The 18,530-nt window shown below is 41.0% G+C and overlaps 3 protein-coding genes and 1 long non-coding RNA gene across 5 annotated transcripts in view; 2 read left to right on the plus strand and 2 right to left on the minus strand.

Moving 5' to 3' along the window:
• Nucleotides 1-6,438, plus strand: part of grm6a (glutamate receptor, metabotropic 6a) — a 26,079-nt gene extending 19,641 nt beyond the window's left edge. Inside the window, exons 13-16 of the mRNA XM_071477519.1 lie at nucleotides 85-234; nucleotides 3,112-3,252; nucleotides 3,354-3,480; nucleotides 5,146-6,438. Of these exons, the coding sequence (XP_071333620.1) occupies nucleotides 85-234; nucleotides 3,112-3,252; nucleotides 3,354-3,443 (381 nt within the window). The 3' untranslated portion in view covers nucleotides 3,444-3,480; nucleotides 5,146-6,438. The remainder of the gene's footprint in view (nucleotides 1-84; nucleotides 235-3,111; nucleotides 3,253-3,353; nucleotides 3,481-5,145) is intronic.
• LOC139621206 (uncharacterized) lies at nucleotides 2,320-10,797 on the minus strand. The gene is made up of 3 exons (XR_011690947.1): nucleotides 10,585-10,797; nucleotides 8,805-8,891; nucleotides 2,320-3,378 (listed from the first exon to the last, which is right to left on the minus strand). It is a non-coding gene; the product is annotated as an uncharacterized lncRNA (long non-coding RNA).
• Nucleotides 10,601-16,245, plus strand: tsr2 (TSR2 ribosome maturation factor). The gene is made up of 5 exons (XM_071477533.1): nucleotides 10,601-10,756; nucleotides 12,239-12,329; nucleotides 14,961-15,052; nucleotides 15,163-15,321; nucleotides 15,887-16,245. The coding sequence occupies exons 1-5, from the start codon at nucleotides 10,679-10,681 to the stop codon at nucleotides 15,989-15,991; spliced, it is 525 nt and encodes a 174-aa protein (XP_071333634.1). The 5' UTR covers nucleotides 10,601-10,678; the 3' UTR covers nucleotides 15,992-16,245.
• Nucleotides 16,246-16,695: 450 nt separating this feature from the next.
• The window catches only part of srpk3 (SRSF protein kinase 3), a 16,494-nt gene continuing 14,659 nt past the window's right edge, over nucleotides 16,696-18,530 (minus strand). For both annotated transcript variants that reach the window (XM_071477518.1, XM_071477517.1), the window contains exons 16-17: nucleotides 18,383-18,475; nucleotides 16,696-18,202 (exon numbers count right to left, since the gene is read on the minus strand). In XM_071477518.1, coding sequence (XP_071333619.1) covers nucleotides 18,018-18,202; nucleotides 18,383-18,475 — 278 coding nt within the window. In that variant the 3' untranslated portion in view covers nucleotides 16,696-18,017. The remainder of the gene's footprint in view (nucleotides 18,203-18,382; nucleotides 18,476-18,530) is intronic.

Raw genomic sequence — 18,530 nt, forward strand, 5'->3', positions numbered from 1 at the left:
GTTATTGCCCAGCTGTCATGAATACTATGAAGTGTTGTATCATCATTCTTGTTGCTAGGTAACCTGTGCTGTTTCTGTGCCTAGGTGACATGTACAGTGTACGCAGTTAAGAGTCGCGGTGTTCCAGAGACTTTTAATGAGGCAAAGCCAATCGGTTTCACCATGTATACCACCTGTATCGTCTGGCTCGCCTTTGTACCAATCTTCTTTGGTACCGCCCAGTCCACCGAGAAGGTAAGAACCAAAACCAGGATACACTGGAGCAGTACCATTCTAAATCAGACCAGAGTCAGGCTGGAGCAGGGTAAGACAAGGACAGATCATGGTTGCTCATGTGTCTAGTCAAAGTCCCCTGGGGGATGGGCATGACATCAAATGTTCTCCCAGCCAGAAACTGAACTGAAAAATGCTGTTAACAGGAATCAGACGAGAGCAGTGGAGGAGAGACTGCAGTCCACAGACTGGACTTCAGGGCACTTCTTTCTTGATGGGGGGAAGAAGGTGGGAGTATGGTGGGTGTATGTGGGTCGATAAGGAAATGGAAGACAGGTAAGCAGCTGGGTGTGGCGAGTCAGGTGACTGAAACAGATGGGGAAGTCTGAGGTCACTAACTGAACAGAAAATAAATAAGTAAGTCAGAGTGGGGGGAGGGGTTAGGGCCTCTCATATAGTCACTGATCATAAAGACTGATAAACACTGAAAAACGACATCATACATGAAGTAGATTTATTCTGTTCAGAGGCAGTGAACACAAGATAGTGAGTATTTGCTCAGAGCCACATGTGAACACAAAACATTCACACCTACAGTAAAAACATGGAGAATTCAGAGTAACAGACAGTTTAGTTTCCTGTGAGGAGAAAATAAATCAGGTGAAAGCTGCTCTGGTTGGTTCAGTGTGAGTTCAGGGATGAGAGATAAACAACAACACAATCAGACACAAAGTGCAGTAATTTCCAGGCAGAGAGGAACGGCTGGATTATACAGATTATAATCCAACACAGGATGTAATTATAGAATAATAACTTTGTTAAAACCAAAGTTACAAAGAGCCTGAACAACCAGATTAAAAGAGACAATAAAACCAGAAATAACATGAAGGAAAACAGACTGAAAGAAATCCAACAGATTTAACAGAGAGCAAAGAAAAGGAAAGAATGAACAGAGATGAGTTATGATGAGTTCACGAGTCTGCTTCTCTTTTTAGGGTTAATATTACTTACTTACTAATTTATTATCAGTCTATGGTTAATTTGTTATCAGTTTACGGTTAATTTATTATCAATCTATAGTTATTTATTATCAGTCTATAGTTAACTTATTATCAGGTTACAGTTCGTTTAACATCAGTTTGTAGTTTATCAATAATCTTCTTGTGATCTCTGATGGGTTCTCAGGGCCCTGTTGGTGGTTTCTTAAATAGGTTGTCCAGTGAGGTCCAGCAGGTGGTTTAACCAGACCTGCAGATCTTCAGCCTGAATCAAAGAGGTGTAAATCACCATCTTTGTTTTTTCATACCAGAATAAACCATATTTGGAGGACAAGGTGGAGCTGAGGAGGAGGGAGGGGTGGATCTGACCTGCTCTGTCCTCTATCCTGATTGGTAGGCAGGTCGCAGTGTGTGGTACAGTCTGTCAATCAAACTGTAGCCCCGCCCTAATGCATCCCCTGCTTTATGGTCTATTTTCCTCTAAATGGAGCATAATTTAAAAAATGAACATCATGTTGTGTTGAAGAAGACTTGAAACTAGATACTGAGACATAAACTCATCAGGAAAACGTTTCCTGAGGTAATAAATCAGAGAGAAGTGGAGACATTTTCACATAGACTTCAATGCAATCAGACTCTGTTTCCAACCAGTGGAGTCGCCCCCTGATGGTCAGTGGAGAGATGCAGCTTTAAGACTCTTCAGCATTGGCTTAGCTTTTCAGACCCAGAGTCTATGTCCAGGTTTATGTGGTATTGGCATTGCAAATGGCTTGAAAGTCCAATTACGCTCTGAGGCAGAAGCTTGTAAAGACAAAACAGAAAGGGAACATACAGACCTATACACAGAAGAAACAACAGCTCTGAATCCCAGGAATCCAAGAATGAGACTGAGGTGTTCCAGAGAAGTAACAACTGAAATTAGAATTAAATTCACAGGAAATCGTCCTCCTGCCTCTCTGTGATAAGATTCAGTCCTCCTCTCTCCTCATTTCTTCTGCTGAAGTCTTAGAGTTGAGGAACGTCAGATGTTTTTTGGAGGAAGAAATAAAATAAGTCGTTTTCTTCTCTATCTGAGAAGGACATTAACAAACACAGAGCTGCAGGAGGATTAACACTAAGAGAGTGAGTGAAGGTTTTTACAGCAACACAAGAAATGTGGGAGTTCTGCTATTGTCTAATGGCTTAGCACAGACGCATACATAAATCCCTATAAAAAAGAAACACAATGGAAACAGGGAGCAGTGTGTGTGTGTGTGTGTGTGTGTGTGTGTGTGTGTGTGTGCAGTGAATCACCATCAGTTGTGACAGGTGTCTTATTGAAGCAGAGGGATCACTCAAGAATCACCACCTTGTCATGGTGGAGGGGTTTTTGTCCCTGTGACCCTGGGTCTGTGTTGTTGGGGGCAACAGGGCCTGGTAGAGTTTCTCAAAATGGTCCCAAGGGAGGTGCAAGACTAAGGTCAAATCCACACTGATACGATTTCATTTTAAAACAAAACAATCTCTTTCCAGTGTTTTAGCGTCATATCAGAAATAATATCCGTCAACAATAACACACCTAAAAACACTAATCACATGACCGTTCATGTACACTAGCGATGTACATGCCGGTGTAAACAAGATGCAGATTGTCTACTCTACAGTTTGTTAGTTGCAAAACATACAACAAACGAGGAACAGCAAAGACAGTTGTTGCATTAAAATGCAGAATTTAACTGAACAACAGCTGCTTTAGGTAGAGGTCGGGTTCTGTTGGGGCGGTTCACATGGGTACTGAGGAAATTCTACAGGCGCTTTGAGTCATCGGAGGTGTCACATGCTACAGAGCACTGAGGCTGTTCTGTAAATATCATCATGGTTCAGTAGTTCTTTCTCAGTGTGTCTGTCTCTGTCTCTACAGATGTTTATCCAGACAGCCACTCTGACTGTCTCCATGTCTCTCAGTGCGTCCGTCTCTCTTGGGATGCTCTATTTGCCGAAGGTTTATGTCATCATTTTCCATCCTGAGCAGAATGTCCAGAAGAGGAAGAGGAGCTTCAAGGTCTCAACTCAACTTTACTGTGTCACCTGTTGGGTGCTGTGTTGTTGTGTTGCCCGACAGTTGCTGTGTTGCTTGACAGTCACTGTGTTGCTGTGTTCCAGGGTGTTGTCCAGGCTGCCAGATCATCTAAGAAATCGATGAGTGAAAAACAAAATGGAGAGACAAAGATTGAACCTGACAGAACACAGTAATATTGCATTAATTCTTCAGTAATCCTACAAACTACAGGTACTGAAACACCACAGTACACCACATACATTGATATACATAGATCAACAAGTAAAACCACAGTGAAAACATACATTTCATCTACACAAATATTTGATTTATTTCATGTTTCTTTTCACTCTGTAATGTCACTCACCACTTTGGTCCAGACTGAAACATCTTAACAACTGTTGGATGGATTGTGATGAAATGTGGTTCATGTTCCCCTCAGAATGAACTGTAATAACTTTGGTCATCCTCTTACAAATCATTAGATTAACATTTTCATTTCTCAATATGTTAGATTTGTGACCAAATACCTGCAAAACTCATTACATTCCCATCAGCCTCAGCTGTACACTGTAAGATTTCAAGTTAGACCCTGGGAAACACAGTTATTGTATGTCTTTATATGTCTGGTAGATTACATTATGTCCTGATATGGTCAGTAGGCGAAGTTATGTCTTTATATTGTCAGTAGATGAGATTATGTTTTTACATGGTCAGTAGGTCAGATTATGTCTTTATTCGGTCAGTTGGCAAGGTTATGTCCTTATTTGGTCAGTAGGTGAGATTATGTCTTTATATATCTGGTAGGTGAGATTATGTCTTTATGTGGTCAGTAGGCAGAGCTTATGTCTTAATATGTCTGGTAGGTGAGGTTATGTCTGTATATACTTGTGGGTGGAGCTAACATGAACTGGGAGAGATGAATCCTGACTTCTTGAAGCTGCTACAGATATTTATGGAGACTATGATTAATATTTCAGCTGCTGTTTAAAGATTTAAAGATTCACACTGACATTAACAGCATAGTTGCCCTGTGTAGTCCCGAGCAAGGCACTAACACCACAGGGTGATGGTTAAATTCCACGTAGAATAAAATAAACAGTGTCAAAGACTGAAACGGAGAAAGAAGCTTGCAGGTTATAATCTTCTCTTCTTCCATTTTCATTTTCTTTGAACATTTATTTTGGTATTTTACTGGACAGTGGGGGGTAAAGAGGCAGACAGTAAGGTCCCAGCTGGAACTGAACCATGCATGTTGTGGTTTTGTGGCCACATGGCTTTTGGCTTCCAAAACGTTCTTCTGTTTTCTGTTCTGACTGTGAACCTGGTCTGCCTAGTCAGTCAGGTTCAGTCAGGTACAGTCAGGTATAGTCAGGGACAGTATGGTACACTCAGTCGGTCAATCACGTACTGTCAGGTCAGTCAGGTACATTTAGGTACAGGTGTTTACAGCTGTGTTGAAGTAGAGTTGATGTCTCAGTTACTCAGATGGTAGTGCATCCTCCTGTTCTCAGGAGTCTGGAATAAAGTCTCAATTTGGACTTGTTGAATTATGTGTTAACTATGTAAACATCTCCAGTGTTCTGTTGGGAGGTCCTGAGAGTCCTTGAGGACGTTCTGCGTGTTCTAGAAGAGATTTCAGATACTGTTGGTCCTTGAGAGGTTTGCATTACTCTATGAAAGATTTTAGGGATGGCTGTGGAAAATCAGGACTTCTTTCAGGAGGTTTCAGTGGCCTGTTTTTCGCTTGCTGCTAAAATAGATTAAAGTGAACCAGATCAGAGTGACTCAGATTGAAGTGTGATCAATAACAGCTGCTGATCAGGTTCTCTTGAGCAAAGCATTGAATCTTCAGTCTGTAGAAACACACCTGATGGTTTTATTCTCTCTTCTCAGGTTGCTGCTGACCAATCCCTGTACAGAGCCTGATAACATCAACATCATGAAGATCACATGGTTACACAGACACACACACACACACACACACACATACTTTGACCATCAAAATACTATTTTCACAGTCTATCCACTGGGCTTTTATTGTGAAAATCAGGAGCTTTTAGACAGGCGGTCCTCAGGAGGATATATTGTCATAATGATACAGTGAAATTAATTCGAGGTTGGTTCAGTTTGACTATGAGTGGTGTGTTAAGGTGACACTGTGAAGCCAACAAAAAATGTATGTCTTCATCGAAAGAGAAACCATCCCTCAACAGAGGAACTGTTCTTTCATCCTTCCCAAGGAGATTTAACAAGCATTCACACTTGGCCTCATGTGACTCCAGAAACTCTAAACTCTGTTGTTACAGCCAGGATTGCTAACCAAACATGTGACATCAATGGCCTTGATAACAACCCCACAGAGTTTGAAGACCTGGGACTCCTCATCAGTCTGTTAGAACTGAAGAAGCCTCTTGGATCACAAGTAAAACATCTTCAAAGAACTGACAACCAAGTCCAGTTTCCCGTGATTCAACTCTTTTTAGATAATCCATTCATATTGAAACAGACATGCTTCACTGTCTCAAGACAAACACATGATTAACCCACTGACTACTAACCAACTACCACCACCAATGTTCAAGTTTCAGAAACTGTTATCTGTGTCTGCCTGTATAAAGTTCATTTTCTCCTCCTGTGTTTTGAACTGGGCTATAGACCAGTTTATAGGACAGGAGACATTCTCCTGTGGACACCTGGATGATGATGGAGACAGAGTCCAACATGGACACCTGAGAGACCGTGACTCAGACTCACCTGAACGGACAGGTGAACCGTCAGGAAACTGTTCAGACCCGTTTAACAAACATTGGTCAGCAGGGAACAGCTGACTATCGAAGGGTCATTGCCTTCTCTGATCAGGCTCTTTGTTTTGGTAGTTGTGTCATATGGCCCAGCACTAGCCCAGGGCCGGAGTCAGACCTGTGTGCCTGTGTCGTCTGTGAGACCAACAGGCAGATGTGAGTCGAACCATGTGACATACCTAAACAGGTTCAGATTCACATGTGTTATGACCCTCCACTACACTGTAAGACTGCAGGTAGTGAACATGTCGTACTGCTGTAGGTTCAGAGTAATAACTGAGCCTGTTAATAGCTGGACATGTTCTGTCAACATTTTATAGACGTCTCCTACAAAGGAGAGAGATATAGGTTTTTAGTTGCAGTACCTAGAGCGACCACTGGCTGAGCGGAGGCACTGTATCACATGTTAATACATAACTGGTTGCTAATTATTAGCTGTATAGCAGATTAATGCTCAACTTTTGCTAAGGTGATACATTCGTCGACTGTGTGGTAGTCAGTTGGTTGCGTTCACAGGTGGTTGCTACACCGTTGCTGTGGCTGTCAGGGTGCAAATGCTTCAATAGATGGCTGCTAAATGTTTGCTAATTGGTAGAAGTGTTTCTAGGTGATAAATCATCATAATTAAAGTTGTGGATAGGGTGTTGCTAGTTGATGGCTGGATGCATTTTATGTGGTTTCTAAGTGTATGCTATGGCTTATCAGGCTGTTGCTAGGGCATTAGCAGGTGGTTATTATGTGGCCACTAAGTCGTATTGAAAGGTGTCACTAGCTGGTGGTAATACAATTACAGGGTGATTGCAGAGGTTGTAAAGGCTTTCCAGACAGCTGCTATGGCATCATATGGTGATCGCTAGGAGGTTTCAGAGTGGTTACCATGATGTGGTACATGATAGTAACACAGTGCCAGAGTACCTGAAACACACTATGAAAGTATGTATATATAGAAGCAATTACAGTGGTAGTAGTAGTATCGCCACTGCAGTATTGTTGTGAGTACTGACCGTAGTACTACTGTTGCATGAAGTCCAGCAGGTCAACAGGTTGTTTCCTGTCTGTTTAGCTGAGCATTACCTGGACTCACATCCATGTGATGGCTCATGTTGTCTCTTCCTGTTGACTTTGCTAAAGTTAGAGCTCAGTTTTCCCTCAAGTCAACAGTTCCATATCCTGCAGAGTCTCACCTGTCTGTCACCTGTCAGAACTGTAACATCACACCTGGTGACCTGTGACCTCTATGTACACCTGTCTACACTTCTTCTCTGTCTCTACATCACCTGCAGGTTGGACTCAGGGGGACGTCACCTGAGGCCTGTACTACAAAGCTAGTTCAGCATTGGTTCAACACACAGCAACCCAACAACTCTGGTTTAGAGGTGGAGTTATTCATTGTAAGCAATATTATCAGAACCATGAATAAAGTATTAATATGATATGAGAAGAAACACTGATACCTGCAGGTAAACCTAATTATAGTGACGTCATAAAGTAATATTCATTAAGGTGAAATGTCCTTTCCGATTGGTCAGAGGTGTACTGCAGCTGCTGACAAAAAGAGGAGGATCTTTGTACCTGAACCTGGGGCACATTCAACAGTGGCACATTAAACACACACTGCGCACTGGTGTTTATATACACGTCTGTTGATTGGGTAACACCTCGGACACACCCACCACACGAGAGAAAATGTACGTCAAAGCCTGTTTCACACCGTTTTCAGACTGAATGTGCCCCTGAACCTGAACCAGACCGAACCAACTGATGTGATCACATAACCTGAACCGACCAGGAGTCCCAGCTCACAGCTCTGTGTGGGTGGGGTCTAACACAGGGACCAATCACAGCTCCTCAGCAGAGTTCAGACTGTCTTCTGTCAGAAACAACTTTTAATCTGAACCTCCTTCTGTGATGCAGCTCCATCACTGCTTTAAACCTCCTCATTCATTCATTCATTCAGTCATTCATATTCAGGCTGGTTAAGTCAGGATTTAATATTTCAGGCAGAGGAGCTGATGAAGTGCGTATGGATGGTCTGTGAAACCAGCGACAGCTGGTCCAGGATCAGAGTCTGACTGTCAGGCTTTGGTTTAGAGGGCTGATCCAGATGTTGCTGACAGAGCGTGTGAAACCTCAAACACCTGTTAAAGCACAAAGTTGTTTTTCATCATTAACAAATTCAGATCTAAAAAATCTGTTCCAGACTGGGTTGTTTAAATTCTGACAGGACACTCGATCCATCAGAACTCTGTCCAATCAGGTTACGCTCTGTAGGTCATGTGACTCAAACCTCAGGCTCAAGAGTCAAGAAGTCAAACTGTGACTGTGTGTAGTGACTGAATTTCACATCCAAATGTTCAGTTTTTATAAGATGTGTATTCTTCTTCTTCTTATTATTATTATTATTTGCTTGAACCAAAAGTCAGAATGATCCCAAAAATTTCCAACCAGAGTCAGATCCTGATCCTGATCCGCACGTCGTTACGTTCAGTTTCACTTTTTAGTCTGAAAACAATTTGATCGTTTGAATCTTATTGTTCACTGCATTTCACTGACAAAACACATCACAAGGACCATTTCTCCAGCTGTTCTGGAGCTTTTGATCACATCTCATGGTCCTCTAATGATAACCCCATCTGAAGAAGATCATGTCATATGATGAATGTGGTGAGATTATTTAGTCAGTGTGAGACATCAATCATTAAATCAGTAGAAGAAGAAACTCATCAGAAGGAGAAAGACGAGAGATTTTACTCAGAGAGTCAGAAGAATCCTAGTCTGTGTTGTTTCTGCTGCTGCTCACAGGCACGTCGGCAGCTGCAGGATTCAACTTTGGGTTTTCTGTCAGAGGAAACGACAAATGAATTAATACTTTGTTGACAAAAGTATGTGGACATCCCTGCTTTGGTGTGGTGTACAGGCAGGTTTACCTGTCTGGATCCATGTTGACTGTGTGAAGAGTGACCTGTTCAACTCTTTCTCTGACTGGTTCAATTCAATGAGATGAACAGAAAAGTTTTTGTTCAGGAGAAATAAATGTTTTTCTTTTTTTATTCTTGTGATGACCTGGTGACCCCTCGGATTTATCTGAGACTCTGTTGAGGGTTTTGACCCTCAGGATGGAAACCTCTGTATCAGACAACATTTCACTTCCACTTTAAAATCCCTTTAAGTTACACATAATAATAATGATTTTATTAAGGTCGGTGACAGTTAATGTAACCATTACCTGTACAGTTTAAGGGGTGTCAGTGTAAAACTGATAAAATAAAATCCCTTAATTATCCCTTTAAAGGTCTTAATAATATATATATTTTTTTTTTTTTGGGCTTTTTATGCCTTTATTATAGGTTAGTGGAGACTGACAGGAAAGGGGGTAGAGAGAGGGGAATGACATGCAGGAAACAGTCGGACTGGTGACTGCCTGCTAAGAGCGTCTTGCGCTCAACATGGTACGCGCCCTAACCACTCGACTACCGGGCCGCCCAATAAATCATTTTGGGATGTTATAATATTTTGTGTTAAGTTTTAAGGGGTTTTAATGGGTTGAGCTGTTATAAAGATATTTTTTAAACTAATGAGAAAAAAAAACCTTTAAATTCTACGTGTCAGGTGCGAGACAGACCAAACTCCTCATGTTTTCAAACTTAAATTAAGATTAAATTAATGCATTTTTAAGGGACTTGCTATGTTTGCATTTAACTCTTTCTTGTTTCAACACTAAGATCAAATAGTTGAGTAGGATTTTAAAGCAGCAGATTCATGGTGTCATGTATTCTTGTGTCCACATATTTCTGTCCATGTGTCTGTTTCATGCGTATGTTTCTAAGGCTAATGTGTCTGTACTAAAAATAAATGTTTTTGTTTCTGTTAAACTGATTCAAAGTTATATTTCTGGTTGTAGCATACATGTAACATACATGTATCGTGTTTCTTTAAAATAATTTCAGCTGAAAATCAAACCTGGAAAACTTTAAATAGATTTTTATCAGAAGAAAAAAAAAAACAAGTTGAATTGAAAAATAATAAAATATAAGAAATCAAATCAACAGCAGATCAATATGACTGAAATCAGACTGTTTACTTTTATAGATTTTTTCATCATTAAACAAAAAGGAAACAAACATCAGAGCCTCTAAGATTAGAAACATGTACACAAGCATCACAACAATCCAAAATAATTATAATACAAACAACAAAGGTTAAAGTTTGTCAATCAGTTTGACTGTGTTTCAGTTTTGATTTTATTCTGAAGGTTTCAGTCAATTTAACTGAGCATATTGCCATTGTTCACAAATTAGAAACCAATCAATGCTGTTGATATTTATATTGAAATGAATATAATAAATTACTTTCTTAAATTTAAATGTAATTGATAGTATCACTATAAAGAGAGAACTAACATATCATCTCTGAGGTAACAGAGAAATTAAAGGTAAAACTTTGTTTGAGTTAATGGTCTCTATATTCAGGAAAACCACTTTCCAGCCTAAACCAGGACCAGTATTTATAAAGTTCAGAAGAATCTTTTTACCAGCCAGGCCACTGGGTCCGGATCAGGATCGGCTGTTTCTGTCTGATGCGGTTTTTTATTTCTCCACTCGACTGCTTCCGTCTGTCCATCCAACATGGCGGCGTCCGCAGCTTCACGTATGCTCTTCACAGAGGGAGTGAGAGCGGTTCTTCACACCTGGCCCGTCCTACAGGTAACTGTGCGCATAGGTGACAGGCAGACAGACAGACAGACAGACAGGTGACAGACAGACAGGTGACAGCAGATAAACGGTCCCTGCGGCGCAGACGGGCCGAAGCTAACAGGCTAAAGCTAACAGGCTAACAAGCTAACAGGCAGCGACGCCGAGATGAAGCTTCACGAAGCACAGAACAGCTTCAGTTCTTCATGTTAACACAACGACATCTACTGGACACAACGTGTAGAACAACACAAAGGTTGTTATGTTCCACATTAAATGTCAGTGTGAGGGAAACGTGTTCACGTAACTCACCTCTGTAGTTTGTTTCTACACAGCCAATGTTTTAAGATCAATGTGGACAAACAACACGTCACTGTTCCTCAGAAACCATTGCTCAGCTGTGTTTGATCTCACCTGCTTTCACAGGTGAGTTTCACCTGCTTCTTCACCGGAAAACTGCAGCCACTTTGATCCTTACAGCTTTTAAAGTGATGTGGTGACGTTCTCCAGCACAAGTCCGCATGAAGCCAAATGCCCCTTGTTTAACTCCAGTTTAACTCCAGTTTAACTCCAGTTTAACTCCAGTTTAAATCCAGTTTAACGCCAGTTTAAATCCAGTTTAACTCCAGTTTAAATCCAGTTTAAATCCAGTTTAACTCCAGTTTAAATCCAGTTTAACGCCAGTTTAACTCTAGTTTAACTCCAGTTAAACTCCAGTTTAAATCCAGTTTAAATCCAGTTTAACTCCAGTTTAAATCCAGTTTAACTCCAGTTTATCTCCAGTTTTAACTTCAGTTTAAATCCAGTTTAAATCCACTTGAAATCCAGTTTGAATCTAGTTTACCTCGAATTTAATTTCGGTGTAAATCTGGTTTAACTTCACTTGAAATCCAGTTTAACTTCAGTTTAACTCCAGTTTATCTCCAGTTTTAACTTCAGTTTAAATCCAGTTTAAATCCACTTGAAATCCAGTTTGAATCTAGTTTACCTCGAATTTAATTTCGGTGTAAATCTGGTTTAACTTCACTTGAAATCCAGTTTAACTTCAGTTTAACTCCAGTTTAAATCCGGTTTAAATCCAGTTTAACTCCAGTTTAACTCTAGTTTAACTCCAGTTAAACTCCAGTTTAACTCCAGTTTAAATCCAGTTTAAATCCAGTTTAACTCCAGTTTAAATCCAGTTTAATTCCGGTTTAAATCTAGTTTAAATGACATCAGAGACTGAAGATCTGTTCTCATTAACACCTGTCTGTCTGTCTGTCTGTCTGTCTGTTCTCATTAACACCTGTCTGTCTGTCTGTCTGTCTGTTCTCATTAACACCTGTCTGTCTGTCTTTCTGTCTGTCTGTTCTCATTAACACCTGTCTGTCTGTCTGTCTGTCTGTCTGTTCTCATTAACACCTGTCTGTCTGTCTGTCTGTTCTCATTAACACCTGTCTGTCTGTCTGTCTGTCTGTCTGTCTGTTCTCATTAACACCTGTCTGTCTTCCTCAGATCGCTGTGGATAACGGGTTTGGGGGCGTGTACGGGCAGCAGAAAGCTGATTGGATGGTGGATGTTGTTCAGCAGTATTTCCTTGACAATGGTAGGTAACCATGGTAACCTGTCAGATGACAACGTGTGCCTCTGATTGGTCAGTTGGACTGTGATGTTCAGCAGGCGTTCACTGTGTTTACAGACAAGTGGTCATCAGCTGCAGCTCCGTTATTTAATTATCTGCATGTGATTTTCACCATTAATCGATTATTGGATTTATGTATGAAGCTTCCCACAGGCGAGCTTCAAACATCTTGTATCAGGTGGTGGTCAGCGCAGCTTGAATTAGTGCCATCTCCCTGTTAGCTCAGAACGCTAACAGCAGCTAACAGCTTATCCAATAAAAATGTAGTAAAACACTGCTGTTATTGTTGCCATAGAAACACTTTGTTACCTGTGTGACACCAGTCACATGTCTGTAATTGAGTCTCACCTGCAGGTTTGTGACAATGATGTAAAATTTATATATAAACTGTGAAAAGTCCTTTTTTAAATAAACTTCATTGTTTTTTATACACAGACTGACAACACTGTTTAAGCGCTTGTGACAGTGTAACGTTAAGATACAGTTGACAAAATAACATCAGCATGGTAACACAACGCAACACAGTCGGCTTGGTGTTATTCCACTTATTATCGTAAAGATAAAAGCCCCCCCCCTTTCAGAGAGTTAAAATAAATAAATGCAGATAAAAATAGCAAATAAAGCAAGAGGCTGATTTTCTCTGCACAGGCCCCACATCTTTTTAAATGTCTTGGAAGAACCTTTCAATGTGTGTTGGATTTTTTCAAAATTATAAATTATTGAAAATTTCTTTTATCAACAAAGTGTGAGAAGGTCCATCTCCTCAATTTTAGGCGTCAAGCCAATAATGTCAGATCCACTGAAGAAGGGATGAAGAAATGACATTAGGTTTGTTCAGTTCCCCCATCAGTGTGAATGATCTCAGTCAATAGTTACACAAAGATGTACGCCACCACTGGGGGTGTCCCAGTGGTCGAGTGGTTTTTCGTGTACCATGTGCGTACTTAGCAGGCAGTCGCCGGTTCAACTCCCGACCGGCTCGACCCTTTCCTACATGTCATTCCCCTCTCTCTACCCCCTTTCCTGTCGGTCTCCACTGCACTGTAATAAAGGCACAAAAAAATAATAATAATCAAAAAAAAAAAAAGGACAAACATGCACATGGTTTGCAGATGTTTGATGACATTTTTCACAAAACGGTCAATGTTGTCATAATTTTACAAAGCCAACTTTGGTCATGTGAGTGTGGTGAACAACTTTACATTGTTTATGAAGCTCCTCAGAAATCCCACCTTCCACTTCCTCCTCCTAAAGAGCCATCACACAGAGTTTAGAGCGATTGAAGATATGGTATAAATTTTACTGTAAATATATGAAATCATACCTTTCATCACGGGTGTATTTATTGTGAACAAAACTGTGAATTTGGAGGTATCTTAGAAAATTATGTTAAGGGAGAGCTGTTAAAAAGAAGCAAATATATTATCAACCTATAAATCCTTGAATTATTTGATTCCAAGTTTTGATGATATGGTAAATCTGACAGACGAAGTTTACAACTAGTGGAACAGTAGACAGTAGTAGAAAAAGTTTGTAAATCAAAGAGACGTTTAAACTTATTCCAAATCCTTAAGGAGGTTTGACAATTATATTTTTAACATAGGGACAGAAGGGGCAGTTGGTGGGGGAGGGTACGGAGCTGTCACCGGCAGACTCCATAGTCAGCCAAGCAGAAAGGGGTTGGACTGAATCAGATCTGAGCCAAAACTGTAAATATAATGAAACCTAAAATTAGGCCAGGTCATTCCTCCAAGAGGCTGAGTTAAGAAATCCCTCTGTAGTCTTAGTTTTTTGTTCCAAATAAATTCCAAATTAGACTCAGAAAGTAAAAGGAAAATGGGTGAAACAGGCAGGAGAGTGTTGGAGGAGTATTCATCATTAAATTAAATTTAGTGGGAGTAGTGAGCAGTGTTCAGAGTCTTGTGCTACGCGCTAAACAAGGTGTAAAGAGATTTTAGGGATGAAAGGGTTTTTTAAATGGACTTGTTACTCAAATTCCAAGATGCATTAAACTTTGCCGAGATGCTTTAAATTGGAAATTGTGTAAATTGTAATTAGGTGCAGTTACATTTATTGGAAATAGTTCACTGTGACCAAAAGGAAGTTGATATCCTGATATAAAACTGAATGATTTCAGTGTGGCTGATACACATACGTTTAAAATATACAGTAGAAGGTCGTCTGCATAAAGAGAGACTCTCTGGTCCTTTCCCAGTGATGTAGGGGTTAGAGCACAGCGTGATGGCGAACAACAAGGGCCGTGTTATTATCAGTTCCTTTGTGATTGGGACGTGGTCAGATAAAAGTATTACATGATACAAAAGTGACAAATTCTATTATCTACAAGAAAATAATAAATACGAGTGAAAGTGTTAAAAAATTAAAAAAAAGAAAACTCACCCAGTGGGACTGAAGAAACAGACTAAACCACCTTCAGACCAGGAACAGCTTCAGGTAGAGGAGGGGTCCGGGTCAAGACCAGCAGCTGAAACCCCCCCCCCCCCCCCCCCCCCCCCCCGAAGGAGCTTTCATATGAATGTGTGTGTGTGTGTGTGTGTGTGTGTGTGTGTGTGTGTGTGTGTGTGTGGTGATCAGCTGACCTGCAGCAGTGTGAGATTGAGGACTTCATTGCTGACCTGATGGATCAGGAGTTTGACACAGTGGTGGATGATGGGAGTTTACCTCAGGTACTCACTCACTCACTCACTCACTCACTCACTCAATGCATTTCCCAACCTGATTCTAATACATCTACACAGGTGTAAATGTGCATTAACCCTTCTCCACCTCCATGCAGGTGTCCGTCAGTCTGCTGCAGATGTTCACTCAGTGGCAGCAAGGGGCGCTGCAGCAGCTCCAACACTCAGTCGACAGTCTGACACAGAAGAAGAGTCAGAGGGCAAAGGTCACAGTTCCGCCCACACAGAGTGATGAAGAGAGTGATGATGAAACACAGGTACATCTTCCCCTGTCACAAACCCTCATTGGTCAGTTTACACACAGGTGAGAGGAAGAGATTCAGTTTACTGTGACAGGAAAAATTACCTAATTGGTGAATATTATGTCCTGTCATTGATTAACTCAAACCTGCCTGTTTTCTCTTGTTTCCTTGTTTTGTTACTTCATACTCTGCATTTCAGAAGGAAATCTTGTACTTTTTACTGCACTACTATAAAATGTTACGTATTGTTCCAGATTAAACTGCAGCATAAGGTGATCTACCCCATTTAGAAGTGAGCGAGCCTCATGTTAACCTTCCAGAAAACCTAAGTTAAGCCAGATAGCACAACATCTGTCTGGGTCAGTCCCTGGTTCAACACAGCAACAACCACAACGTTTAAATGGAATTCACATTGAACAAGTCACTGATGATGATTGACATACATCCATGAAAAGTATCTGAAGTAGTTGAATTGAGTAGTATAATTCATCATACAACTGAAGGTGTCCAGCAGGCAGACCAGGAAGCTGGTGTGTAACAACAGTGAGGATGAACTGTAATAAAGTCTTTCTGTGCTCAGGAGATGGAGTGTCAATCATCCAGTCCATCAGTCAGCAGGACCGATCCTCCTCCCCCTCCTCAGGATGAAGAGGATGGCTGGACAGTGGTCAGGAGGAAGAAGTGAAGATTAAGAGCAGTATGAACTGTTGAACTCAGAGACTGAAGCAGCTGACCTTTGACCTTCAGGATGACTGTGTGATTTTTATTCGAAGCAGCTGAGTCCTGCATCAGCCCCCACTTCCTCCAGCCTGAAAACATCCTGCGGGTCGATACAGTCTGCTGGTTCTGATGTGAACCTGCAGGGACAAAGGACATGAGGTCATGAGACCAGAGTCACTCTGGTTTGTTGTTGTTTTTATATTAAACCTGTTAAAGATACTGTGTGATGTCATTATACTACATGTTAACACACATATTACACATCTTACTGAACAACTTGTTAAACTGACCATTTAACTTAATATACTATTACAATTTTATATACTATTACTTACTACAACATTTTCATACTTACTATACCATTTCACTTTTTTACCTTACGATACTGTGACATTTTCATATCTTATTATACTGTGTCATTTTTATACCTTATTATTCTACATTTCTATACCTTATTATACTACCACATTTTCATCCCTTAATGAAGGCCATATAACTGATCATTACCACATCAATAATCAATTACTAATAAAGCTGAAAGTTACAGTTTAAAAACCCTTCACGATGAGGGCAGCAGGCAACCCCTCCTCTCCTGTTCAGGTTGTCGGTTTGATTCTGAGTGAAGAGCATCTGAAGGTCAGAGGTCAAAGGTCAGGAAACATCTTAGGCCAGCTTTCAACATCATCTTTATTTTCACAGAAGAAGAAATGCTCCACACAGATGACACATGTAGAAAAAAACGATGTCTCTGGTGATGTCACTAGTGATGTCACTGTGACAAGTGGAGGGGGCGGAGTCAAGGGTAATTTCAAGGCACTATTTCTTATATGAACATAAAACGCTGAGAGCAGGTGAACAGGTGAGGAGGTCAGATGTCATCTGAGGACGACTCAATTTCAGCTACAGAGATCAATACAGCGATCAATACGATCAATACTGTCATCAGAGTCTGTGACAGGTCGGCCCTGTCAGGAAGCTACAGTGTGCTCATCTAAACCAAAACTTATCAGGAAAGTCCTTAATCAATAACCAATAATCAGAGATCCTCTCACAGTTTTCATAAAGGTTCAGCAGCAATCAGTTCAACAAAAACTCAGAAATAAACAGAATCACAGAATTCAGCAGAAAAACAGGAAAATTCAGTCGAACGACAGAAAGAACGTTTACAGCAACAAACAGTTTCAAATTAGAATTCATCAGAAATCTGCAGAAATCATTAGAGATCAGCAAAAATCATTGAAGATAAGAAATGAATAGAAACAGAAACACGGAGCAGTTCACAGAAGGAGCAGCTGATTCCTGATTCATTGTTTTAACTAATTTGTTGTCATTTCCTCTCAGACTCTGTTTTTAATAAATAATCAGATCAATTTGTGTGATGTAAAATCTGCCAACTGTCACTGTGGTGACACAATGGAGGTCAAAGGTCTGCAGGGTGGAGAAACCTGAGGCTGAATCCAGATGTGTGCACTGTGAGGCTGGTTTTGTGGAAACTGGTTCTGAGGTGATCTGGACTGAACTGAGTCTTTATCCAGCAGGATCAGGAAAACAAGATGCTTCTTTTACAGAGCGGATTAAACTCATGTGTAGCGTCGTTTTCTGGTTAACATAAAGAACAGTTCACAGACGAACACAGTTGGACCACCTGTATGTTCATGATGTCAAAAGGTTCAAACACGAAAAGCATTAAAAACAGTTCTATTAAAACCCTGAAGTGCACGAGCTCCGAGGTTCTGAACCTGTTAGGTTACCGAGTCATCAGGGATATCTGGATTCAGCCTCAAATCTGTTTACCTGCAAAGCCAGTCAATCAATCGATCGATCAATCAATTAATAGATCAGTCAATCAATCAGCCAGTCAGTCAGACCACAGAGCAGTGAGTCAAGATGATAATGTCCCACATCACATGAACTCACCACCACAGAGAAATAGAGACATGTCAACACTCCTCAACCACTGACTGTGTGTGTGTGTGTGTGTGTGTGTGTGTTTATGTGTGTAGCCATGCATGCTGCAGACACTGTGCAGCTGTTGCTCTGCGTTCAGGCTGCAGCTCCAACATGGTCAACAGGAAGTCACTGAACTGAGCCGCCTGGTCGAGCGGCCACTCATACTTCTCCAGCAGAACCTCAAACAGACCCCACGGCTTCAGGCTGGCGATGTGACGCAGTTCACCTGAGACAGGTAGACAGATATACAGGTGAGACAGGTGTGTCCTGAGACATTTGCAGGTAGAGAAATTAAACTGATCTGTGATAAAGACACAACATCTGAAGGAGAGAAGTCAACTACAACTCCCAGGGTGCATTTCACAGACAAAGAGCCAATCACAGAGCTTTATGGGGACAGTCTCACCTCTCCTGTTGAAGTATTCCCTGGAGTACCTGCCAGACAGAGCGAAGGGCAGAGGAATGGGGCCAAGCAGCTCGATGATGTGAGCGATGTGATCTGAACACAGTCAAAATACACACAGTGAAGTACTCTGCAGTACTCTGCAGTACTC

This window comes from Trachinotus anak, unplaced genomic scaffold, assembly GCF_046630095.1.
Source record: "Trachinotus anak isolate AG129_WGS33_773 ecotype Australia unplaced genomic scaffold, CSIRO_AGI_Tana_v1 ptg000004l, whole genome shotgun sequence".
NCBI lineage: Eukaryota > Metazoa > Chordata > Actinopteri > Carangiformes > Carangidae > Trachinotus > Trachinotus anak.

What these genes read in the sequence shown, in the direction of transcription:
- tsr2 (XM_071477533.1), top strand. Translation starts at nt 10,679, where the DNA reads ATGGCGGCGTCCGCAGCTTCACGTATGCTCTTCACAGAGGGAGTGAGA. An exon ending in GCAGTATTTCCTTGACAATG is followed by an intron (nt 12,330 to 14,960) that starts GTAGGTAACCAT and finishes TGTGGTGATCAG; the next exon opens with CTGACCTGCAGCAGTGTGAG. An exon ending in ATGATGGGAGTTTACCTCAG is followed by an intron (nt 15,053 to 15,162) that starts GTACTCACTCAC and finishes ACCTCCATGCAG; the next exon opens with GTGTCCGTCAGTCTGCTGCA.